The following is a 27,235-nucleotide window of genomic DNA, read 5'->3' as shown; positions in this document are numbered from 1 at the left end:
GGGAGGGGCAGGAAAGGGTGAGTTGTGCATATGTGAGAATGTGTTGGAGTTGTAACTGGAGGTTTCTACATTTGCTCTGAGTTCCCAGACTCTATGTTTGCCAGAGATAGAAAAGGAAACAAATGGGACCAGGAAGTAAGGAGGAGGAGAGAAGGAGATAGGATAAAAGAGGGAAGAGCAGGTCTTACGCACATCTGCCCTTTCTGACCCTTAGTGAAGGAGACTTAGTATGGCAGCCTCTATGGTGCAGGGTTGGGGAGATGGACCAGCAAACTGATGTGGGTGTTGGGAGAGACACCACAGGAGAAATAATAAGAATAATAGCTACTATTTATCTTACAGATGAGGAAACTGAGGCTCAGAGAGGATAAATTACTTGGCCAAGGTCACCTTTATTCATTCAGCAAGTAATTACTAAGCACCTACTCTGTGCTACACTGTGTTAATAGGTAGTGGAGCAAACACTTGAACCCAGGGCTGTACAAATTGAGGCTTTGGAGTCGGGTTTGTCATTTCCAGTGTCCTTCCTCTCTTTGTAGTGTTGCCCTATCAAGCCTACTCGTCATCTACTTTTTCCAGTCACCCCTGGTAAGCCCCTTCCACCTGGTACTACATACCTGACTTCTGTGTGGTTGATCCAAAGCACCTGAAATCTGATTTCTCTCTGGAAATGGGAGGAACTCGTCTATAAGCAGCATTTGAAATTCTTGTCCCTGATGTAGGCCTTTTAGCCTTGCCCCCCTCTCCACTATACTGTAACTGAACCTTCCAGCTCTATTTTGTGCCGAGTAGAGAAGTAAAAGAGAAGGACAGGTTGAAGAAGCCAGTCCACCTGACTCCTACTGTCTGAATTGTGCTGTGATCACCAATCCCAGTCTATTTACAGTTCCACAGCCCCAAGCCAAGACCCTTTGCACATCTACAGGTAATATTCTCAGGAGAACCACTGTGCTTAGTGTAAGCAGCACCTCCTCTGGCAGCCTGATGTCTGGGATTGACATTCTTCTAAGGACTAGCAATTGGGGGCATCAGGTCTGGGCATGTCCAAGACCTGCTGGAGTCCCCAGCTTGAAGCAGTGCTCCTGCCTGGTGGGACTCCACACCATGAAAACTCAGCTTATTTCCACACCTTCTCTTGCCCCCTGAGAAGCCATGAGGATAAATTGCAAGGCAGGGCCAGACCCAAGACAGACTGACCATTTGCTTCAGGGCTTCTTGGAAGGACTTTGGAGCAGGATTTTGGAGCCTATTATGAGCCAATTTGCATGACTTCAGGTGAGGATCTCTGTGATGTTCATCCCTTATCTCACCTTGCCATCCTCTGTCCTTTTTCTTTATCCCTCTCCAGCTCCCTATGGTCTCTTCTAGGAGCCTCGCTTGCTTCACTAAATGGTGTAAGAATTGGAAAGCTTGGTTATTGTTGTTGTTGTTATTGTCATTGTTAAACAGAAAAAGTTGTCAATATGTCATACTGAAAATTTTAGAAATTCTAAAATGAAAATGAAGGCTATTCCCCAAAGTTCCAGTAATTTCAACAGCAGCTTTTAACAAACCATAAAAACCCTTGACAGGTTACTTTTGAAGACTTGAAATACCTACCTAAATCCAGGAGGTGGCAACTCCTATTATTGAAAGCCTACTGTGCATCACCATGCTGTATTCTTTACATATGTGATCTCATTTTTTTCTCCCTGTTACCTTATGAGGTAGGAAACTGGTGCCTGCAGAGGTAATATAATAAGCCCACGGTCACATAACAAGTAAGTGATGACATCAGGATTTGAAGCTAGGCCTGGTGCCTCTCCTCTCCTTGGCACTATTGCTGGGTCAAGTCTAGTCATCATCCCATGTCTGCTCTTTCCAATCACCCCTTCCCACCTTGCAATGTCTCCCAAAGTGAGGTTCTGAACCAGATTGATTTTAAGAAGTATCACTGTGTCTCCACATTAAAGCCCAGATAAATCAATCAATCAATATTTTTTGGAACTCCCCATGTGCTTAGTGTCATGAGACATATAAGAGAAGTTTAAGACATGAATCCTGCCTCTGAAACACAGCTGAGAAGTTGAGATGAGGAGCCAAAACTAACCCCCTTAGACAGGTCAGGACATAATAAGGGCTGGTGCAAGACAGAAGAAGAGAAGTAAAACTTTAGGGAGAGTACTTTCATAAGGTTGGGGTGTTTTGAATAGATAGAAGAGGGAAGTGCTCATAAGCAGGGGAAACTTGGATAGGTGGGGGCCAGGGAGAGATGGCAGGTTTACTTGAATTTCATACTAAATTGTACATACCAATACAGTAAAGTAGGAGCCATTCTAGGTTCTGAAACTAAGATATGACATGATGCAGTGATATTTGGATGGATCATGGTGGTATTTCAAGGGTGAGCCTTCAAAGACCTGGACCAGAACACTGGTGGTAGGATACTCCCTATCCTATTCCTCCTGGATGACTGAGAGCTGTTAGGAAGAGAGTATCAATAGCATTTGGAGGTATATCATTTATAGGGGATCAAGGAGAAAGGAAGAAGTAAAGATGACTCTGAGGTTTCCAGCCTTGATACCAACTGGGATGGGGAGCCATTGGGAGTAGGGGATAGTTTTACAGAAATATATACTTGATGTGTTCTTTTTCAATACATTGAATTTGAGATATGATACAATGTTAGTATAACTACATGGAATAATTTGTTGCAGCCAATTAAAAAGAAATTTTTAAAGCTAATTTGATGACAAGAGAATAATTTGCTCATGGTAACAATCTTAAGTGAAAAAACAGGGTGTGAAATGATTTAATACCATATAGTCTCAACTTTGCAAATATACATAATGTCTGTGTGAGTGAATGTATGGATATGCATAGCAAAACGCTAGAGGGAAATATACCAAAAATTATAACAGTAGTTATCTTTGATGGTAGAATTGAAATTATGGGTAATTTCTTATTTGTTCTTTATTCTTTTTCTGTTATTTTTCAAAATTCCTATATGAACATGTCTTGCTTTTACAGTCAGAAAAAAGAAATACATGTTGGAGCTTTTTAAGAAAAAGACAATAATCTTTATCAGACCTTATGTCCCAATTTTTAGTTTACAAAATCTGGTCACTGTAGCTGCAAATAAGGGACTGGAGGTGGACTATTTTACATGTCTGAAGTACTGACTCCTTTCTTAGGTACCTCTAGTAATTCTAGGGTGCTTCCTTTTGTCTTGAAAAGCATGTCATGATGTAAAACCTCTTCAATCTAGTAGAAGGGCAGAAAATCCAGATAGCTCCCTAGGACCACCACCTTTTCAAAAATTCTCATTCTCAAGGCAACTGTCTCTTTCTTTTGGGGTTTTCTCTTCTGTGCCATTGATCTATGTGTCTATTCATGTCTTGATTACTGCAGCTATATAATAAATCTTAAAATCAGGTAGAGTGATTCCTCTTCCTTTTCAAACTTGTTTTAGCTATACTAGTTTCTTTGCCTTTCCATATAAGCTTTAGAATAACTTTTTCTATATCTTAAAAAAAAACACCTTGATGAGATTTTGTTAGGAGTTGTGTTAAATCTGTATATCAATTTGGAGAGAATTCCAGTCCATGAACATGGTATATTTCTCGATTTATCGAGATCTTCTCTTATTTCCTTCCATCAGCATTTTGTCATTTTCAGCATACACATCCTTAGCAGGTTTTATAAAAGTTTTTCTTTTATTGAGTTAATGTTTTTCATTTTGGTTTCCATGTGTTTGTTGCTAGTATACAGAAATATATTTTTTGTATATTGTGCTTATATCCTGTGACACTTCTGAACTCATTTATAATTTCTAGATGTTATCTTGTAGACTCCGTAGGATTTTCTACATAGATCACCATCTGCAAATAGAGACAGTTTTCTTTCTGTCTGTCTGATCTATATGCCTTTTATTTCCTCTTCTTGCCTTATTACACTGGCTAAGACTTCGAGTATTATGTTGGATAAGAGTGGTGAGAACAGATATCCTTACCTTGTTCTAGAACTTAGAGGGAAAACATTCACTTTTACCAATACGTATGATGTCAGCTCTAGGTTTTGTTGATTTCCCTTAAAAGTTGAGAGAGTACCCCTCTATATTCCTAGTTTCATGAGAATTTATGTCATGAATGGATGTTGAATTTTATTTCATGTTTTTGCTGTATCAGTTGATACTAATACTGCCATATATGTAATTTTTCTTTTTAGCCTTTTAACATGGTAGGTTACATTGATTGATTATCAAATATTGAACTAGCTTTATATACCTGGGATAAATCCCACTTGTTCATGGTGTAATATATAGTATATTATATATTAGATTAGATGAAATCTGATTATATATATATTAGATTAGATTAGATATGTTATATATTGTATATGTGCTAAGTCGCTTCAGTCATGTCCAACTCTGCAACCCTTATGGACTGTGGGGTTGCAGTCCATAGGAGCTGTCCAGGCTCCTCTGTCCATGGGATTCTCCAGGCAAGAATACTGGAGTGGGTTACCATGCCCTCCTCCAGGGGATCTTCCCTACCCAGGTATTGAACCCTCATCTTTTACATCTCCTGCATTGACAGGTGGGTTCATTATCAATAGTGACACCTGGGAAGCCCATATTATATGTTGTGATTAATTGTGTTAGTCACTCAGTCATGTGCGACTCTGTGACACCATGGACTGTAGCCTGCCAGTCTCCTCTGTCCATAGAATTCCTCAGGCAAGAATACTGGAGTGAGTAGCCATTCCCTTCTGCAGGAGATCTTAGCGACCTGGGGATCAAACCTGGGTGTCCCACGTTGCAGGCAGATTCTTTACCATCTGAGCCACTAGGGAAGTCCATATAGGACTAGTATTGCCCTGATACTGAAAACAAATGATGGCATCACAAGAAAACTATAGGCTAATATCCTTCATGAAATGTAAAGCCTTCGATAAAATACTAACAAATAGAATTCTTAGTTTTTAATTCCTAGAAATAAATATATATATTTTTGTATGTTATATTATATATATTACTTTTTGTTTTGTTTTGTTTAGTAGTTAAGTCATGTTTGACTCTTTTACAAACCCAAGGACCGTAGCTCACCAGGTTCCCCTGTCTATGGGATTTCCCAGGCAAGAATACTGGAGTGGGTTGCCATTTGTTTCCCCAAGGAATCCTCCTGACACAGGGATCAAACCCACATCTCCTGCATTTTACAGGCAGATTCTTTACCACTGAGCCACCACCAGGGAAGGGCTTCCCTCATAGCTCAGTTGGTAAAGAATCTGCCTGCAATGCAGGCAACCTGGGTTTGATTCCTGGGTCAGGAAGATCTCTGGAGAAGGAGGAGAAAATACCCACCCCAGTATTTTCACCTGGAAAATCCCATGGACAGAGGAGCCTGGCAGGCTACAGTCCATGGGATCCCAAAAGTCAACACGACTTAGTGACTAAACCACCACCATCAGGGAAGCCCCTATATCTTATATATATTAGCAAGGATATGTGTATGTATATATATATATATGACCTATGTATATTATATAATGTATATACAATATATATATTATATAAAATATATATAATATATGTATATTTCAATTCAGTTCAGTCACTCAGTCATGTCCGACTCTTTGTGGCTCCACAGACTGCAGCATGCCAGGCTTCCCTGTCCATCACCAACTCCCGGAGCTCACTCAAACTCATGTCCATAGAGTCGGTGATGCCATCCAACCATTTCATCCTCTGTCGTCCCCTTCTCCTCCCACCTTCAGTCTTTCCCAGCATCAGGGTTTTTTCCAATGAGTCAATTCTCATCAGATGGCCAAAGTATTGGAGTTTCAGCTTCAGTATCAGTCCTTCCAAAAATATTCAGGAATGGTTGGATCTCCTTGCCATTGAAGAGACTCTCAAGAGTCTTCTCCAACACCACAGCTCAAAAGCATCAAGTCTTTGGCACTCAGTTTTCTTTATAGTCCAACTCTCACATCCATACATGACCACTGGAAAAACCATAGCTTTGACTAGACAAACCTTTGTTGACAAAGTAATGAATGTCTCTGCTTTTTAATACGCTGTCTAGGTTAGTCATAACTTTTCTTCCAAGGAGCAAGCATCTTTAAATTTCATGGCTGCAGTCACCATCTGCAGTGATTTTGGAGCCCCCCAAAATAAAGTCTCTCACTCTTTCCATTGTTTCCCCATCTATTTGCAATGAAGTATTGAGACCGGATGCCATGATCTTAGTTTTCTGAATGCTGAGTTTTAAGCCACCTTTTTCAGTCCCCTCTTGCAATTTCATCAAGAGGCTCTTTAGTTCTTCTTCACTTTCTGCCATAAGGGTGGTGTCATCTGTATGTCTGAGGTTATTGATATTTCTTCTGGCAATCTTGATTCCAGCTTGTGCTTCTTCCAGTCCAGCGTTTCTCATGATGTACTCTGCATATAAGTTAAATAAGCAGGGTGACAATATACAGCCTTGATGTACTCCTTTCCTGATTTAGAACAAGTCTGTTTTTCCATGTCCAGTTTTAACTGTTGCTTCTTGACATGCATACAGATTTCTCAAGAGGCAGGTCAGGTAGTCCAGTATTCCCATCTCTTAAAGAATTTCCCACAGTTTGTTGTGATCCACACAGTCAAAGGCTTTGGCATAGTCAATAAAGCAGAAATATATCTTTTTACGGAACTATCGTGCTTTTTCGATGATCCAACAGATGCTGGAAATTTGATCTCTGGTTCCTCTGCCTTTCCTAAAACCAGCTTGAACATCTGGAAGTTCATGGTTCACATACTGTTGAAGACTGGCTTGGAGAATTTTGAGCATTATTTTGCTACCATGTGAGATGAGTGCAATTGTGTGGTAGTTTGAGCATGCTTTGGCATTGCCTTTCTTTGGGATTGGAATGAAAACTGACCTTTTCCAGTCCTGTGGCCACTGCTGAGTTTTCCAAATTTGCTGGCATATTGAGTGCAGCACTTTCACAGCATCATCTTTTAGGATTTGAAATAGCTCAACTGGAATTCCATCACCTCTACTAGCTTGTTCGTAGTGACGCTTCCTAAGACCCACTTGACTTCACATTCCAGGATGTCTGGCTCTAGGTGAGTGATCACACCATCTTGGTTATCTAGGTCATTAAGATCTTTTTTGTATAGTTCTTCTATGTATTCTTGCCAACTCTTCTTAATATCTTCTGCTTCTGTTAGGTCCATACTGTTTCTGTCCTTTATTGTGCCCATCTTTGCATGAAATGTTCCCTTGGTATCTCTGATTTTCTTGAAAAGATCTCTAGTCTTTCCTATTCTATTATTTTCCTCTATTTCTTTGCATTGATCATGGAGGAAGGCTTTCTTATCTCTCCTTGCTATTTTGTGGAACTCTGCATTCAGATGGGTATATCTTTCGTTTTCTTCTTTGCCTTTTGCATCTTTTCTTTTCTCAGCTATTTGTAAGGCCTCCTCAGACAACCATTTTGCCTTTTTGCCTTTCTTTTTCTTGGAGATGGTCTTAATCACTGCCTCCTGAACAATGTCACAAACTTTAGTCCATAGTTCTTCAGGTACTCTGTCTATCAAATCTAATCCCTGGAATCTATTTGTCACTTCTACTGTATAAAAATAAAGGATTTGATTTATGTCGTACCTGGATGGTGTAGTGGTTTTCCCTACTTTCTTCAATTTAAGTCTGAATTTTGCAATAAGGAGTTCATGATCTGAGCCACAGTCAGCTCTAAGTCTTGTTTTTGTTGACTGTAGAGAGCTTCTCCATCTTTGGCTGCAAAGAATATAATCAATCTGACTTCGGTATTGACCATCTGGTGATGTCCATGCATAGAGTCTTCTCTTGTGTTGTTGGAAGACGGTGTTGCTATGACCAGGGCGTTCTCTTGGCAAAACTCTTGTTATCCTTTGACCTGCTTCATTTTGTATTTCAAGGCCAAATTTGCCTGTTATTCCAGGTATCTCTTGACATCCTACTTTTGCATTCTAGTCCCCTATGATGAAAAGGATATCTTTCTTGGGTGTTAATTCTAGAAGGTCTTATAGGTCTTCATAGAACCATTCAACTTAAGATTCTTCAGCATTACTGGTTGGGGCATAGGCTTGGATTATTGTGATATTGAATTTTTTGCCTTGGAAATGAACAGAGATCATTCTGTCATTTTTGAGATTGCATCCAAGTACTGCATTTCCGACTCTTTTGTTGACTATGAGGGGTACTCCATTTCCCTAAGGGATTCTTGCCCACAGTAGTAGATATAATGGTCATCTGAGTTAAATTCACCCATTCCAGTCCATTTAATTCGCTGATTCCTAAAATGTCGATGTTCACTCTTGCCATCTGCCAATTTGCCAACTGTTTGACCACTGCCAATTTGCCTTGATTTATGGACCTAACATTCCAGATTCCTATGCAGTATTGCTCTTTACAGCATCGGACTTTACTTCCATCACCAGTTCCATCCACAACTGGGTGTTATTTCTGCTTTGGCTCTATCTCTTCATTCTTTATGGAGTTATTTCTCCACTTATCTCCGTAGCATAAATCGGCACCTACCGACCTGGGGAGTTCATATTTCAGTGTCATATCCTTTTGCCTTTTCATACTGTTCATGGGGTTCTCAAAGCAAGAATACTGAAGTGGTTTGCCATTCCCTTCTCCAGTGGACCACATTTTGTCAGAACTCTCCACCATGACCTGTCCGTCTTGGGTGGCCATACATGGCATGGCTCATAGTTTCATTGAGTTAGACAAGGCTGTAGTCCATGTGATCAGATTGGTTAGTTTTCTGTGACTGTGGTTTTCATTTTGTCTTCCCTTTGATGGAGAAGGATAAGAGGCTCATGGAAGCTTCCTGATGGCAGAGACTGACTGAGGGGGAAACTGGGTCTTGTTCTGATGGGTGGGACCATGCTTCAGTTCAGTCGTTCAGTCGTGTCTGACTCTTTGTGACCCCATGAATTGCAGCACGCCAGGCCTCCCTGTCCATCACCAACTCCCGGAGTTCACTCTAACTCACGTCCATCGAGGCGGTGATGCCATCCAGCCATCTCATCCTCTGTCATCCCCTTTTCCTCCTGCCCCCAATCCCTCCCAGCATCAGAGTCTTTTCCAATGAGTCAACTCTTCACATCAGGTGGCCAAAGTACTGGAGTTTCAGCTTTAGCATCATTCCTTCCAAAGAATACCCAGGACTGATCTCCTTTAGGATGGACTGGTTGGATCTCCTTACAGTTCAAGAGACTCTGAAGAGTCTTCTCCAACACCACAGTTCAAAAGCATCAATTCTTCAGTTCTGAGCTTTCTTCACAGTCCAACTCTCACATCCATACATGACCACTGGAAAAACCATAGCCTTGACTAGACAGACCTTTGTTGGCAATGTAATGTCTCTGCCTTTGAAGATGCTGTCTAGGTTGGTCATAACTTTCCTTCCAAGGAGTAAGCGTCTTTTAATTTCATGACTGCACTCACCATCTGCAGTGATTTTGGAGCCCAGAAAAATAAAGTCTGACACTGTTTCCACTGTTTCCCCATTTGTTTCCCATGAAGTGATGGGACCAGATGCCATGATCTTAGTTTTCTGAATATTGAGCTTTAAGCCAACTTTTCACTCTCCTCTTTCACTTTCATCAAGAGGCTTTTTAGTTCCTCATCACTTTCTGCCATAAGGGTGGTGTCATCTGCATATCTGAGGTTATTGATATTTCTCCCAGCAATCTTGATTCCAGCTTGTGCTTCTTCCAGCCCAGTTTCTCATGATGCTTAGTAAATCTTTAATCCAATTTTCTGTTGATGGGTGGAGCTGTGTTCCCTCCCTGTTGTTTGACCTGAGGCCAAACTATGGTGGAAGTAATCAAGATAATGTGGACCTCCTTCAAAAGATCCCATTCATGCACTGCTGCACTCAGTGCCCCCAACCCTGCAGCAGGCTACTGCCAACCCACGCCTCTGTGAGAGACTTCTGGACACTCTCGTGCAAGTCTGGCTCAGTCTCTTGTGGGGTCACTGCTCCTTTTTCCTGGGTCCTGGTGCACACAAGCTTTTGTTTGTCCCCTCCAAGAGTCTGTTTCTGCACCCAGAGCCCCTGCCCCTGCAGCAGCCCACTGGTGACCCACACCTCTGCAGGAGACACTCAACACAGTTCTGGCTCAGTCTCTGTGGGAACTCTGGGTCCTGGTGCACACAAGGTTTGATTGAGCCCTTCGAGTGTCTTTGGTGGGTATGGGGTTTGATTCTAAATGTGATTTCACCCCTCCTACTATCTTTCTGGGGCTTCTCCTTTGCCCTTGGATGTGGGGTATCTTTTTTTGGTGGGATCCAACATTTTCCTGTTGATGGCTGTTCAGCAGCAAGTTGTAATTTTGGAGTTCTTGCAGGAGAAGATGAGCATATGTCCTTCTATTCCACCATCTTGGACTGCCATATGTAGTTTTTAGAATTAGCTAATATATGTAAAAATTGTTAATTCTAAGAATTAAAAACTAAGAATTCTATTTGCTAATATTTTACTGAAGACTTTACATCTATATCCATGAGGGATATTAGTCTGTAGTTTTATTTTTTGTAATGCCATCATTTGCTCTCAGTATCAGATCAGTACTAGTCCTATAAAAGTGAGTTTGGAAATGTTACCTTTTCTTGTATTTTCTGCAAGAGATAGTATAGAATTGGTGTTAATTGTCCTTTTTTAGTAGAAATCTCCAATGAAACCATCTGGGCCTAAAGATTTTTTTCAGGAGGTTTTTTTTAAAATTTCTACTTTAGTACCATTGTGGTCAGAAAACATGTTCTGTATAATTTCAGATATTTTCAATTTGTTGAAGTTTGTTTTATGACCCAGTATACAGTCTATCTGGAGAAGGCAATGGCACCCCACTCCAGTACTCTTGCCTGGAAAGTCCCATAGACAGAGGAGCCTGATGGGCTGCAGTCCATGGGGTCACTAAGAGTCGGCATGACTGAGCAGCTTCACTTTGACTTTTCACTTTCATGCATTGGAGAAGGAAATGGCAACCCACTCCAGTGTTCTTGCCTGGAGAATCCCAGGGATGGGGGAGCCTGGTGGGCTGCTGTCTATGGGGTCGCACAGAGTTGGACACGACTGAAGCGACTTAGCAGCAGCAGTAGCAGCTAGGTATATATTATACATATGTAACTTGTTATAGTCTACTGGTGTTGACATTGTACCAGTTAGAGTGAAGTATAGAAACCTTACTTTTAAGTCCCTTTCCTCTTCCCCACTTGTAACCTTATTGTGTTATTATATAATCTAATAGATATTTCCTCTATTTATTCAGAACTACATCAGAGAATGTTATAATGTTTCCTTTAATCATCAAACATAATTTAAAAAACTCAAGAGGAGATAAAAATCTGATATTTACCTATGTTTTTATCCTTTCCATTGTTCTTTCTTCCTTCCTGGCGTTCCAAGCTATCTTCAATCACCATTTCCTTTCCCTGTCAAAAACTTCCTTTACCTAGTCATTAGGGTGGGTCTAGTAACAACAAATTCTCTTAGTTTTCTTTCTTCTGAGAATATTTTCATCTCCCCTTCATTCCTGAAGGATATTTTCACTGGATGTAAAATTCAAGGTTGACATTTATTTTCTTTCAGCACCCGAAAAATGCTGTACCACCTCCTTCTGGCCTCCAAGGTTTTTAATGGGAAAACCATTGTCATTTGAACTATCTCTCCCTTATATGGGAGAAGGCAATGGCACCCCACTCCAGTACTCTTGCCTGGAAAATCCCATGATCGGAGGAGCCTGGTGGGCTGCAGTCCATGGGGTCGCTAAGAGTCGGACACGACTGAGTGACTTGACTTTCACTTTTCACTTTCATGCATTGGAGAAGGAAATGGCAACCCACTCCAGTGTTCTTGCCTCGAGAATCCCAGGGACAGCAGAGCCTGGTGGGCTGCCGTCTATGGGGTTGCACAGAGTTGGACACGACTGAAGCGACTTAGCAGCTCCCTTATATGAAAGCATTTGTTTTTGTTTTTCTACTGTCCAGACTTTTCTTTTTCCTTAGTTTTCAGGGATTTGATATGATAGATCTTGGTATAGATCTTTGAGTTTATGCAGTTTGGAATTCAGTCAGCTTTTTTAATCTGTATGGTTTTTGTTGTGGTTGTTCAGTCGCTCAGTCGTATCCACCTCTTTTCAACCCCATGGACTGCAGCACGCCAGGCTTCCCTGTCCTTCATTATTTCCCAGAGTTTGCTCAGACTCATGTCCATTGAGTTGGTGATACCATCCAACCATCTCATCCTCTGTCATCCCCTTCTGCTCCTGCCTTCAATCTTTCCCAGCATCAGGGTCTTTTCCAACAACTCAGCTCTTCCCACCAGGTAGCCAAAGTATTAGAGCTTCAGCATCAGTCCTTCCAATGAATATTCAGGGTTAATTTCCTTTAGGATTAACTTGTTTTGATCTCCTTGCTGTCCAAGGGACTCTCAAGAATCCTCCAGCACCACAGTTTGAAGGCATCAATTCTTTAACACTCAGTCTTCTTTATGGTCCAAACTCTCACATCAATACATGACTACTGGAAAAACCATAACTTTGACTATATGTACATTTGTTGGTAAAGTAATGTCTCTGCTTTTTAATATACTGTCTAGGTTTTTCATAGTTTTTCTTCCAAGGAACAATCGTCTTTTCATTTCAAGGCTGCAGTCACCATCCGCAATGAATTTGGAGCCCAGGAAAATGAACTCTGTCACTATTTCCATTGTTTCTAAGGTTTTATCTTTTGCCAAATTTGGGGAATCTTTAGCCATTATTTCTTCAAATACTTTTTCAGTCCTACCTTCTTTCTCCTCTTCCTATGGAACTTTGGTGACATGAATATTAGATCTTTTATCATAGTCCCATCTGGTCACTGAGGTTCTGCTCATTTTTGACTATTTTTTTTTTTGCCTTTTGTTCAAATTAGGTAATTTCTATTCTATATATTCCAGTTTACTGATTCTTCCTCTGCCCTGTCCATTCTGCTATTGAGTCCATCTGTTGAGGTTTTTATTTCACTATTTGTACTTCTCAGTTCTAAAATCTCCATTTAGTTTTTCTATATTCTGTTTCTTTGCTGAGACTATTTTTAATTTGTTTCAAACATGTTTATAATTGCCTGTTGAGGTATTTTTATGATGGCTGCTTTAAACTGCTTATTGGATATTCCCAACATCACTGTCATTCTATGTTGGTCTCTCTTGATTGCCTTTTTCTCATTCAAGTTGAGAGTTTTCTGTTGTTGGTATGAGTGATTTTCTATTACATCCTGAACATTTTAGATAGTTGTATAAATCCTCAGTTTAGTTGCTCGGTTGTGTCCAACTATTTGCGACCACATGGACTGCAGCACGCCAGGCTTCCCTGTCCATCACCAATTACCGGAGCTTACTCAAACTCGTGTCCATCGAATTGGTGATGCCATTCAACCATCTCATCTTCTGTTGTCCCCTTCTCTTCCTGCCTTCAATCTTTCCCAGCATCAGGGTCTTTTCCAATGAGTCAGTTCTTCACATCAGGTGGTCAAAATATTGGAGCTTCAGCTTCAGCATCAGTCCTTCCAATGAATATTCAGGACTGATTTCCTTTAGGATTAACTGGTTTGATCTCCTTGTAGTCCAAGGGACTCTCAAGAGTCTTCTCCAACACCATAGTTCAAAAGCATCAATTCTTTGGTGCTCAGCTTTCGTTATGGTCTAACTCTCACATCCATACATGACTACTGGAGAAACCATAGCTTTGACTATACAGACCTTTGTCAGCAATGTAATGTCTCTGCTTTTTAATATGCTGTCTAGGTTGGTCATAGCTTTTTTTCCAAGGAGCAAGAGTCTTAATTTCATGGCTGCAGTCACCATTTGCAGTGGTTTTGGAGCCAAAAAAAATAAAGTCTGTCACTGTTTCCATTGTTTCCCCATCTATTTGCCATGAAGTATTGAGACTGGATGCCATGATCTTAGTTTTTTGAATGCTGAGTTTTAAGCCACCGTTTTCAATCCCCTCTTGCAATTTCATCAAGAGGCTCTTTAGTTCCTCTTCACTTTCTGCCATAAGGGTGGTGTCATATCTAAGGTTATTGATATTTCTCCCAGCAATCTTGATTCCAGCCTGTGCTTCATCCAGGCCAGCATTTCTCATGATGTACTCTGCATAGAAGTTAAATAAACAGGGTGACAATATACAGCCTTGACGCACTCCTTTCCCAATTAGGAAGCAGCCCATTGTTCCATGTCTGACTCCAACTGTTGCTTCTTGACCTGCATACAGATTTCTTAGGAGGCAGGTCAGGTGGTCTGGTATTCCCATCTTTTGAAGAGTTTTCCACAGTTTTTTGTGATCCACACAGTTAAAGTCCTTGGCGTAATCAATGGAGCACAAGTAGACGTTTTTCTGGGACTCTCTTGCTTTTTCAATGATCCAACAGATGTTGGCAATTTGATCTCTGGCTCCTCTGCCTTTTCTAAATTCAGCTTGAACATCTGGAATTTCTCAATTCATGTACTGCTGAAGCCTGACTTGGAGAATTTTGAGCATTACTTTGCTAGCATGTGAGATGAGTGCAATTTTGCAGTAGTTTGAACATTCTTTGGCATTGCCTTTCTTTGGGATTGGAATAAAACCTGACCTTTTCCAGTCCTGTGGCCACTGCTGAGTTTTCCAGATTTGCTGGCATAATGAGTGCAGCACTTTCACAGCATCATCTTTTAGGATTTGAAATATCTTAGCTGGAATTCCATCACCTCCACTAGCTTTTTTTTGCAGTGATGCTTCCTAAAGCCCACTTGACTTCATATTCCAGGATGTCTGCCTCTAGGTGAGTGATCACATCATCGTGGTTATCTGGGTCATGAAGATCTTTTTTGTATAGTTCTTCTATGGATTCTTGCCACCTCTTCTTAATATCTTCTGCTCCTGTTAGGTCCATACCATTTCTGTCCTTTATTGTGCCCATCTTTGCATGAAATGTTCCCTTGGTATCTCTGATTTTCTTGAAGAGATCTCTATTTTCCTCTATGTGCATTAATCATTTAGGAACCCTTTCTTTTCTCCAAACCTTGCATCTTATTTAAATCTTCAGTTTTAGCAGGCTTCCTCTAATACCATGGTGGCAAGGAAGGGAGGCTCCACCCCGTTACCTCTGGATGGGGTAAACATCTAGGTTTCCCACGCAGTTCTCATTGACAGCCTGGGGGAGGAGGGGTATTCATTGCTAGTGGGCAGGACTGGAAATTCAGGCTCCCCCTACTCCACCTCAGGGTACCACCCTGCCCAAGAATGGCAGTGGCACCTTGTTACTAAAGCCTCCTAGGTGGGCCTCCTTGCCATTGAGCTTGGATAAAAGTCCTGGTTTTCCACTCTGCCTTCTCTGACACCACCCTCATTGGGTGGAAAGAGAGACTGGTTACCACTCGGCTGACATTTTACTTTCTTGTTTCTTTCATTCAACAAATATGTAATTGGTATTAATATATGCTAGGCATTATTCTACATGATAGAGATGTAAAAAGGACAGGTGAAAGCCTTGCCCATCATGAAGCTTACTTCTTTCTAATGGGGAAGAAAGACAGTAAGCAAATAAATATTTGGTAATTGGTTACTGGTAAATTCAGAAAGGGTACTTTTTTAGGTAGGATGGTCAGTAAAGGCCTTCCTGAGGAGGTGACATTTGGGAATAGAGCTAAATGCAGTAAAGGGAGGAACTTGGCAAAAATTGGGATGAAGAACATTCTGGATGAACAGGAGAGCAAGAGCAAAGATTCTGAAACAGGAATGAATTTGGTTTATTTCATGTAAATATGTTTTAATGTGTATTCAAAAAATTATAACTACCACATCAAACACTTTGATTTCACAGACACCTTGCTTTGGATGAATTTAAGTGTTTTGAGAGTGTAAAAGAAAAGAGAGGTTTTGACATAAATGATATGTGATCATGGCAAAATTCTTGACAGTACTGAAGTTTAGGAAACAAACCTAGCTCTGAAGTAGATAATGTGATTAGCCTTGTTTAACATAAAATAGAACTTAGGGAGGCTGATTAGCTTGTACAAGTTCACACAGTAAAGAAGCGAGGGAGCTGGGATTCCACATGAGAAAATGAACATCATACCGGAAGTTTAGAAGAAATATGAAATTTTCCTTCTGCCGGGTGGAGCTGCTGGTTTTTGCATACAACAAACCAAAAGCTTTTGAAAAATAGTTGGAGACCTATAAGTTGTTTAATTAAGCTTTTTTTCTGTCTGTTCAAAGTTCATGCCTAAAGCAATTATATCACTTTAGTCCCCTCCAGCCTTTAGCTCTAAAATAATCAAGGGGCAAAAGGGGAGTTGGAGCTTATCAGAGAAAATAAGGTTAAACCACTCAGGGTTCTGGAATGCCTAACTGTTGACAATTCTCTCTATCTACCCGGAGGCCCTTTAACCAACTGAGATTCAGGTGCTGTCTTTAGCACAGCCGCCAAATCCAGCAGTGCTAAGGGGCAGTTTATGCCAGAGTAAGCAGGCCCAGTCTCCCTGGCCTTGCTGCTGAGGACAGCCTTTGCAAGATTCTCACCACAAAGTTCCAGGGGAAGCTCTGCAGACATCCCATCCTGTGAACTGCTCTGCTGTACCTGGATAGGGACATCCAGAATCTACAGTCAGGCCACCAAAGAGCTCTCAGTGTTTGAGAAAGGGAAGCATCTTTATAAGCTTCTGGTTTACTCACATCCTTCTGCCTCTTTGCAGCTCCAAGCATATTTTGGAGGGAGATTTCATAAAGATTTCTAAATTGAGTTAGAATTTCAAGTCTATTGTGACATGCAAATTAGTCCTGCTTGCCCGTTGGCAGCAATGCAGCTGAAGTGCCTAGAGATGGGCCATAAAATGAAAACATCAAAGTGATTAAATGTGCCCGAAGAGTATAATTGAGTGCATGAATAAGAGAAAATAAAACAAATTGATTTTCTCCAGTGCCAGAAAAACAGAATAATTGAGAACAAAATAATAGACTTTGAAGTAATCAAAGTGAGGAATGCACCATAGTGACATAGAAACAGCCAGTTGTGGGAGAGATTTATTGTGTTTCTGTTATCATTTTTACAACTTTAATTTCATTAGCTAATAAATACAAATCAATTGAAAAATCAGTCAACCAGAAAGGAGGCAGTCCCCAGCCAAGATTTTTATTCACATCTCTAAAACAGGCCAAGGCAGTGATCCTTAATCTATTTTCATAGGCGCACATATCCCCCTTGAGCTGGAAAACAAGTTATGGGAGGCCTCTCTGCTTTGGATGCAAGGATGTTCTCCTCTTGTCTGTCACTTTCCACATATAAGTTTACAGATTCAACCTTCCAAAGGATCACTTTTATACCCCGCCAAGGTTTCCAACAGACAGAATTGCCTGAGGATAGCATCTTGGTTTCCCGAGATGACGTTTTCATGGCACTAACCAGCACCTGTGGCCTTTCAGTGGGTCTGAATTCACATAGTGGTGGTGGTGATGGTGGTGGCAGCTACAGCAGCCACAGCAACTTCCACTCTCACAATACTGCTGAGCATCTGTGGATTTGTCGTGTCCACCCCACTCTCCGCCAGGCCTCCCACCACCACCGCACACACACAGGCACGCATGCACACACACAAGTGACACTGAAATTTAATATAAAACCAAAAAGTCCAAGCAAGAGTATGCCACCCCTTTGGTGTCCAGCCTGGTAGCCATGATGCATGGAGGAGCAGGAGAGGGGAGTCAGGCAGGGAGACTTCTTATGCTAGTGATAGCAGTGGAGCGCTGGAGACACCAAGCTATGCCAAGACCAGGTGCTTGAAGATCACAAAGCCAACATGAGACCACTGCAAAACTATTTTTATGGCTTCTCCAAGGAAAGACTCCCTTCACCCTACTCCTCAGCTGTTCACGGGAAGGCTTAGTGGCTCTTCACTGCAGGATCCACAACAATGACTGATATGTTGGTGTTTTTTCTTTTCACGGGCCCTTGAGCTACCCTGGCAGCTGTTGGCATTTCCAGATGTTCAAGACACACCCTACCTTCAGGCCTCCACAGTTACAGGCCATGACTTTGGCTCCTGTGAAAGTCTTTGGGACCATGGGGACTGTAAGCCAGGGTGCACAGGAAGAGTTGACAGTGCTGGGACTGGCACTACTTTCTGGCTCCATCAGGGTGGCGTGGTTCGTAGACTGTGCCTGCCAGGCAGTTTGTCCTGGAGAATTACTCTTCCAGGAAGCACCTAGAAGCTGAAAAGAATCTTTCTGACTTTCTGGTGGCATCCAAGGCCCAATCATGGTGTACCTTGTGGAGAACAGGGAATGTTAGCATTTTGTTCTTTTGTGCAACCCCAGTTCAGGCCGAAAACCCCAGCTTCCATTTCCCACTGCTGTTTGGGAGGAGCAAAATGGAGCAAATGGCTTTCACAACTCTAAATCATTATACAGATGTAAGGCTGTATTATTCTTCCTGCCGCTGCTATTCCCATTATCCTGGATTTCTCAGCCCAGAGTTTTTGTCTGAAAAAGAAATGTGGAGAAAGCTCATGGACCAAAGAATCTAGAGCTATGACTCTAAAGTGGCTGGGAGGCATCGCCCAGCCCAGCAGATAGACTGCTTGAGGCCGAGCTCTACAAGCTGCCTGGCTGGCAGGCATGCAGCCCACTCCTGTGATGTCACCTCTCCAGTTACTGGTGCCTATCCCTCCACATGGAGCCAGCAGATTTAGGCACGGGGGGGAGAAAAAATGAATCATAGGCTATTTTAGAAATTGCTTCAATTCAGTTTGAGACTGCAGTAGTCCCTTGCAAGTTAAGACCGGAGCACCCAAAACATCAGGGTACTAGTGCTGATATCCTATAGATGCCAGAAGCCTGGTGGGATTAATTCACAGCCTCAGGTTCTATTTCAGGTCAGAGGCAGACAAGTGGTAACTGGCGGTTATACTAATTGTCATTGAAAGGCTTTCTGATGACAAGAGGGATCTACATTCTAAGACAAACAATATAGTTGACAATTAAGAGCTAAAAACTAAAATCACCCATCCATTTCAGCACATACCTAAGGCTTCCTAGAAATCCTTTGTTCTGCCATTGTTCCCAGGTAAAGAGTGAGACCCTCAAGCCTGATGTGATGAGGCAGCTACCAGGGAAGTTTCTCTAGCCCTAGATCACACTAGATGAGACTCCTCCCCATCTTAAAATTGTTTGGAGGCTCCACATGGCCTCTAGGATAAGACTATGGCCTTCTAGACCCTTGATGATCTGACCTCCAACAGTCTCTCCAGCCTCATTGCACATGCACACACATACACACCCACACAAACAAACCTGTCCCTGACCCTCATTCTGTGCTCTGGCCACAAAAGCTTTACAGGTGCTTTTATACATCCTGCTCTGTTCCTGCTGCCTGGTACATTCTCTCTTCATTTGCCCTTTAAGATGACACCTCCTCCATGAAGCCTTCCATGCCCTCTCTTCAAATGCCCTCAGCACTCTGTATAGACTGGTATTATATGGCCTTATTGCTATGGACTATGACGTGTTGTCTCCATATATGCTTTCCTTGCTAGACTGAGAGCTCCTTAATTGCAAGAACTGTATCTTTCAGTGAATACTAATTGATGGATTCCTGTGCACTGTCAAAGTGGCTAACAATAGTGATGAACAAGAGTAACACATCCCTGCCCTCACAAGATGTGTTTGGTGTGCTAAGTGCATTGAAGAAAATAGAATCATGTGGCAGAAAATGAGTGACTGGGGGTGGCAACTTAGACTAGGTAGTCATCAGGCCCCTCAGAGGTGATTTTTGGATTGAAACCTGAGTGAAAAGAAGAGTCAGGGATGAGAATATCCAGGAACAGAGCATGCTAGGTAGAAGGAATAACATGTGCAAAGAAGGCGGAGCCCTAAGAGGGAAAAATGACTAGTGTGTTCCAATAACACAAAGAAGTTCCATGTGGCCAGAACAGAGAGTGCAAAGAGGGCAGAGCAGACAAGAGACCAGGGACAGGGCCAGACCCTGCAGAGCTTGATGGCTAAGTAGTTTGAATTTTATTCTAGGTGTGATTGGAAGCCTTAGAGGGCTTTAAGCATCCAAGTAATGTGATCTGACCTAAGTTTTAACAAAATAACCATGCTGCTATATAGAGGAAGGATTGTAGGTGGCAAGGATGGAAGCAAGAAGACCAGTGATGAGGCTATTAGAGTTGTCCATGCAAGGGGTGACAATGGCTTGGAGTAAAGTTATCACAGTGAAGGTGGGAGGGAAATGGGTGGATTTAGAAAATATTGTGGAGGTAGAATTGACAGGACTTCCTAATGGATTGAAAGGGAGGTTATAAATGAAAGAGCAAATAAGAATGACCCCAGTCAATGTCATAAAGAAAAAAAAAGCAAAAGGGAACTGTTCTATATCTGTACTGTCCAATATGGTCACCACTGGCTACATGTGGCCATTTGAATTTAAGTTATTAAAATTAAATTTAAAATTCAGTTCCTCACTTGTACTGGCCATATTTTAAGTGCTCAATAGCCACAGGTAATTAGTGGCTCTCATATTGGGCAGCGTAGATATAGAACATTTCCATCATCCCAGAAAGTTCTATTGGACAGCACTGCTGTACATTAAAAAGACTAAAAATTATGAGAATAAAAAGACAAGCCACAGACTGGGAGAAATTCTTGCAAAACACATATCCAATAAGGACAATTAGCCAAAACATACAAAGAATTCTTAAAACCCAACAATAAGAAAACAACCCAATCCAAAAAATGGGCCAAAGATCTTAATACACACCTTACCAAAGAAGCTACGCAGGTGCAGTTAAGTACATTAAGGTATGCTCACTATCATGTCACTAAGGAATTGCAAATTAAAACAGTGAGTTCCACTACGTACCTAATAGAATAGCTAAAAGCAAAACGATGACACCACCAAATGCTGACAAGGATGTAGAGCAACAGGAACTCATTCATTGCTGGTGGGAATGCAAAACAGAACCGCCATCTTGGAAGACAGTTTGGCAGTTTCTTACAAAACTAAAACATAGTCTTACATACAGTCCTGCTCCTTGCTATTTATTCAAGTAAGATGAAAACTCACGTCCACACAAAAACCTGCACATGAGTGTTTATAGCAGCTTTATTCATAATTGCCAAAGCTTGGAAGCAACGAAGATGTCCTTCAGTAGGTGAATGGATAAACTGTGGTACATTCAGACAATGGAATATTTTTCAGCACTAAAAAGAAATGAGCTATTAAGTGACAAAATGTAGAATAACATTAAATGTGTATCGCTAAGTAAAGGAAGCCATTCTCAAAAGGCTCCATACTACATGATTTTAGCCATATGACATTCTTGAAAAGACAAAACAATAAAGACAGTAAAAATATCAGTGGCTGTGATGGGGTTAAGGAAAGGAAGAGAGAGATGAATAGGTGGAGCATAAGAATTTTAGAGCAGTGAAACTATTCTGTGTGATACTGTAATGATGGATACATAATATTATATACTTTTCAAAACTCGTAGGCCTGTACAAAACCAAGAATGAGCCCTAATGTAAACTATGGACTAAATAATAATGTATCAATATTCATTCATCAGCTATAAAAAATGTACATACTAATGCAAGATGTTAATACTAGGGGAAATTGCCTCCTGGGGGGAGATGAGGAACAGGGGAATATGAGAGATCTGTACACTTTCTGCTCAGTTTTTCTGTAAACCTAAAACTGCTCCAAAAATAAAGTCTATTAATTAGCAGCAACAATGAAAAAGAGTAGAGTGCTCACAAGCACCTAGTACTGGCAAAGAGTAGATAATAAATGTTGATTGAATAAATGAACGAACAGATGAATTAGTCAGTTGATGAATCAATCGAACCCAAGCCTCCTGAGTCCCAGTTCAGTACTCCTTCTTCTACATCAGAGGTAGGATGAGGACATAATGTATTGTCAAAACCAAGATACTTGAGAGTGAAACGGGGTGCCATGGGTATAAGTCAGAACTATCCCAGAGATCACAAACTAGGAGTCTGTGAGCCACATCTTATCTCCAAAGTTGTTTTGGTTTAGCCTAACAGATTAATGTGCCATGTAATGTCATTTAAACATTTAAAGCAGTTGTCCACATTTCACACTATGAAAACTCTGTGTAAAGATGTGAATGTCTGACTTCTCTTGGAAAGTGGAAAGATCTGACCCACATTCCTGCTCACTAGTGATTGGCTGGAACCAAGTAGCAGCTGCCCGCTTTGTGAGCAGGTACCTTCCTGTTTGCCACAAATTCCACCTTTCCCTGTTGTATCTCCTACTCTAGGCCAAGTGTGAGTTTCCATTTCTCATCTTGCTGACACCATTTTGATGTTGTTTTCTTTTGTAATAGAGTTAAGAAAAAAGGAAATTATTTCTTACATTCAGGCCATTCTACAAAGTAGGGAAAAGAAAAAGGATCCAGAGGGATCCATATGTCTTACCCCCAGTCTGTTCTATTGACATCCAATATATTCTTGGCCTCTATAGACATTTGAGTTTGCCCCTCTGATCTGTACTCTGTGTCTCTCCAGGCTGCAGATATGCTGGCCTTTAGAATTTTCTCAGGCTGCCACCCACTGCTGGAAAAGCTAGATGTGAGGGGAAAACAATGGGCATTATTTAAGCTTACATTTTCATTGTTACCCAAACTCAATATTGCTCATCATCAACTTTTGATGGAAACTATTTCTGTTGTTTTTCTTAATTGCCTCCAAATGTAACTAGAGAGTGAGACAGAGCAGTAGAGAACACAGCACCCACCTTTCCTTTCTGTGAACATGTGTCATTGGGACACTTGGACGTGGGATTTTGTTCAACTGTGCACTCACTCATTCATCAAGCTCTGGCTATTCTTAAAGATGGAAGCACCCTCGCTTCAGCACCAGGACCCCCTATAGGTCTCCTCAGCACAGTCAACAACACACGCAAAGGCTCACATGGAGATGGGAAAGTATGGATGGGACACATGTAAGCTAAGGTGTTAGATTTCATTCATAGGTACTCGGGAGCTGCTAAAGTTATTATGGAGCAGAGGAGGCATGTGATCACAGCTAGAATTGTGTGGGGGACAGATCCAGAAGTGGGAGCACCAGTTAAAAGGCTGTTTCAGTGACCTGAGTGATGGGAGCTATGGCTAAGGTGCAGAGAGGGGAACAGAAAAGAGAGGACAGATATGGAAGACATCTTGAGGTTAGATCTGGCAACTCATAAGATATGGAGAGTAAAAGATGAAGAATCAAAGATTATCCAGAGATTATGAACTTAAGGGTTGAAAACACCCAAGCCATGATCCAAAAAATTAACTTTTGCTTTGCAAAAGTTAGAAGAATGAAAAATCAGAATTCCCTGGCAGTCCAGTGGTTTAGGACTCTACACTTTCTCTGCCAAGGGTCTGGGTTTAATCCCTGGTCAGAGAACTAAGATCCCACAAGCCACACGGCTTGACCAATAAAGAAGAATGTGAAGACAAATTATATACTGAGATAAAATGCTTGCAAATCATATATCCAACAACAGATTTATATCTAGAGTATATAAAGAACTCTCCAAACTCAACAGTAAAAAAAAAATCCAATTAATAAAAGACATGAAGAGGATATACAGACAGCAAATAAGTGCATGAAATGATGTTCAACATTATTAGCCATTAGGAAAATGGAAATTGAGACCACAATGAGAGATCCCTACACACCTATCAGAATGGTCAAAATAAAAACTAGTGCCACCACCAAATGTTAACAAGAACGCTGAGAAACTAGATCCTTCATACAGTGTTGGTGGGGTACATACCATGGAACACTACTCAGCAAACAAAAAGGAACTGACTTAATGCACACAACAGCCTTGATGGATCTTTAAGAGCATTGTGCTGAGTGAGGGGGAAAAAATCTCAGAATGTTTTATACTGTAGGAGTTCATTTATATAACATTCTTGAAATTACAAAGTTATAGACCTAGAGACCAGATTGATGGTTGTCAGGGCTTAAAGATAGGGGGTGGAGGGGGGTTAACAAGGTGGCTTGAGGGAGGTCTTATGGTGATGGAATAGTTCTGTATCTTCTTGTGGTGGAAAATGAAAGTGAAAGTCACTCAGTCGTGTCCTACTCTCTGCAACCCCATGGACACACTCCATGTCATTCTCCAGGCCAGAATACTGGAATGGGTAGCCTTTCCCTTCTCCAGAGGATCTTCCCAACCCAGGGATCGAACCCAGGTCTCCTGCATTGCAGGCAGATTCTTTACCAGCTGAGCCACAAGGAAAGCCCAAGAATACTAGACTGGGTAGCCTATCCCTTCTCCAGGGGATCTTCTTGACCCAGGAATCAAACTGGGGTCTACTGCATTGCGGTGGATTCTTTACCAACTGAGCTATGAGGGAAGCCCTCTTGTGGTGGGGGTTATACAAATTTACACATGTGATAAAAATTTCATAGAATATATACACACACACAAATAAGTGCATATAAAACTGGCAAAATTTAAATATGGTCTGTGAATTATACCTGTGTCAATTTCCTGGTTTTGATATTAAATAATAATTATGTAAGATATTGCCACTTGGAAAAACTTGGTGAAGGCTACTTCTTGGTACTTTTTTTTACAACTTCCTATAAATCTATAGTAATTTTAAAATTACAGAGTTAAGTACTGCCCCCAAAAAAGGAATAAACTATTGATACACTAAAAATTTGCATGAAAATTAAAGGCATTATGCTGCTTGAAAGAATACAGCCTTAAAACATCACATACTGATGATTCCATTTATATAACATTCTCAAAAAGACAACACTTACGGTGATGGAGAATAGGTCAGTATTGCCAGGTGGTAAGAGGGGGAGGGGAGGATGTGACTGCAAAAAGAAAGCAGAAGAAATTTTGATGAGTAATGGGACCAATCTGTCTTAAGAATCTGACCTGTGTTAAAAATCATAGAACTGCACATAGCAAAGAAAGTCACTTTTACTGTATGTTTAATTTTTTTCCAAGTTTTTATTAATTGAAATTTTTTATTATAAATTTATTTATTTTAATTGGAGGCTAATTACTTTACAATATTGTATTGGTTTTGCCATACATCAACATGAATCTGCGACGTGTATACACGTGTTTCCCATCCTGAACCCCCCTCCCAACTCCCTCCCCGTACCATCCCTCTGGGTCATCCCAGTGCACGAGCCCCAAGCATCCTGTATCATGCATCTAACCTGGACTGACAATTCGTTTCATATATGATATTATACATGTTTCAATGCCATTCTCCCAAATCATCCCACCCTCACCCTCTCCCACAGAGTCCAAAAGACTGTTCTATACATCTGTGTCTCTTTTGCTGTCTCGCATACAGGGTTATCGTTACCATCTTTCTAAATTCCATATATATGTGTTAGTATACTGTATTGGTGTTTTTCTTTCTGGCTTACTTCACTCTGTATAATAGGCTCCAGTTTCATCCACCTCATTAGAACTGATTCAAATGTATTCTTTTTAATGGCTGAGTAATACTCCATTGTGTATATTTAATATTGTATTAAAAATTAAACTAGATAGGCAAGTGGGTGCTGATTTTTCTTTCCTTCCTTTCTTCCATTCATCCATTTATTGAGCACCTACTATGTGTGAGGCACTGTGCTAGATATCAACCAAAAGTAAGGCAGCTAGGTCCTTGCCCTCATGGAACATCCTTCCTGTTTTAGAGTAGAAGTGGTCAGTAGGGTTTGGAGCCCAGTATTTTGGCTTGGGGAAGTAGGTCAAGAAGAAGACTGTGGAGGGACCAGTGCTGTAAGATTTCAAGTGGCTGCTTTTCCCTCAAAGATTCTTAGACCTGAGAGTAGGGGGAAATCCCCAATTCATCTTTCACAGGTGCTCATGAGAGAAAATGCTAAAAGGGTTGTACCTTGCTAAGCAGGGGAAGAAATGTTGGGGGTGTGGAAAGATCTGATGCAGTTAGTGAAGTATGGACTCTGAAAAGTATTACCCAAATTTGTGCGTGTGTGTATGTGTGGCTTAAAACAACCATTTGTTTAGCTCATGACTTTGTGAGTTGGCAATAGGGCTGGGTTCAGCTGAGCGGTTCTTCTGGTTTGGGCTGAGTTCACCTAGCACTGCAGTCAGCCAGCTGTCCAAGGCCTCACTCACATGCCTGGTGGGTGGCTGGTGGTTGCTGGGGTAAATGGACCAGATCTCTCTCACCATCCAGCAGCCTAGCCTGAGCTTGTTCCTATGTTGGTGAGTGGGGGCAGGCAGGGTTCCCAAGGACAGCAAGAGAACAAGCCCCAAAATGAAAGTGCCTTTTTTAACAGCTTTACTGAGGTATAGTTCACATATGTTACTTGAATTTGAATTTTGTTTTCTCTATTTGCAGGGAATCTGAAGCATGTGGTCTAGTTGACAAAAAGAGATCAAATTTCCAGAGCCAAAGTGCAGTGCCTATAATGAAGACAGCGTGTTTATGCGAGCAGTGTGTGGAATTTGTGACTGCAGGGGAAATTTGGAAGAAATTACTTCCTGAAAATTTCCAAGGGGCACCAAGTGGCAGCTGGCCTCCTAGCATGAAGCAGGCAGGCACCCCAGAGGCCTCAACTAGACCTAGGGGAAGACAAACATTTCCAACATTTTAAGTGTTTATTTTTAAAAAACACACAGATGCCGTTTTTAATCTTTGAAAATTATTTTTAGGCAAGTTGGGGAGGGGTATTTTTATTTTCTTAAAGGAGACAGATCAGAAGCTGGAGGAAAGCATGGAGATTTGGTTGGCAGTTGGTGGGGCAGTGGGGAGATGAGAGTCAGGGTTTAGGCCTCAGGATCATCCAGGTGGAACCTTGGGGGAGGGGGATCTGGTCACAGATGGGGAGAAATCCACCTATGTTGTTTTCAAGATTATGAATTTATTTTGTTTTTTAATAAAATCTTTGCAAACCTACCTCTCTTCCACTTTCCTCATTGTAAAGTACCACTGACAGCACACAGTCGTGAACATTTCCTCTCACTGAAGTATAAAGACTAACCCTGCTGCTTCCCTGTTCTGCCCTGCCCCACCCTGATAGGGTGGCTCTGAGTGCTGGATCCTGCTGAGGAACTAGTGTGTCTTCCACTAAGTCCCAGGGACAGAAAGCCAAACTCTGACCTGTACTGGGGCCTGACCAGAGCTCACAGGAATACAGGTGCTGCAACCTTGGGGAAGGCCTTCCTGGCTCCCCAGAGAGAAGCTA

The 27,235-nt window shown here is 41.4% G+C and overlaps 1 protein-coding gene across 2 annotated transcripts in view; it reads left to right on the top strand.

The window, feature by feature from the left end:
* Positions 1-26,946, top strand: part of HDAC8 (histone deacetylase 8) — a 238,788-nt gene extending 211,842 nt beyond the window's left edge. For both annotated transcript variants that reach the window (XM_027533139.1, XM_027533138.1), the window contains one exon: positions 26,389-26,946. In XM_027533139.1, the coding sequence (XP_027388940.1) occupies positions 26,389-26,397 (9 nt within the window). In that variant the 3' untranslated portion in view covers positions 26,398-26,946. The remainder of the gene's footprint in view (positions 1-26,388) is intronic.
* The last annotated feature ends 289 nt before the right edge of the window (positions 26,947-27,235 follow it).

This window comes from Bos indicus x Bos taurus, chromosome X, assembly GCF_003369695.1.
Source record: "Bos indicus x Bos taurus breed Angus x Brahman F1 hybrid chromosome X, Bos_hybrid_MaternalHap_v2.0, whole genome shotgun sequence".
NCBI lineage: Eukaryota > Metazoa > Chordata > Mammalia > Artiodactyla > Bovidae > Bos > Bos indicus x Bos taurus.
Note: the sequence above shows the minus strand (reverse complement) of the source record. Positions and strands in the feature narration are given on the sequence as shown.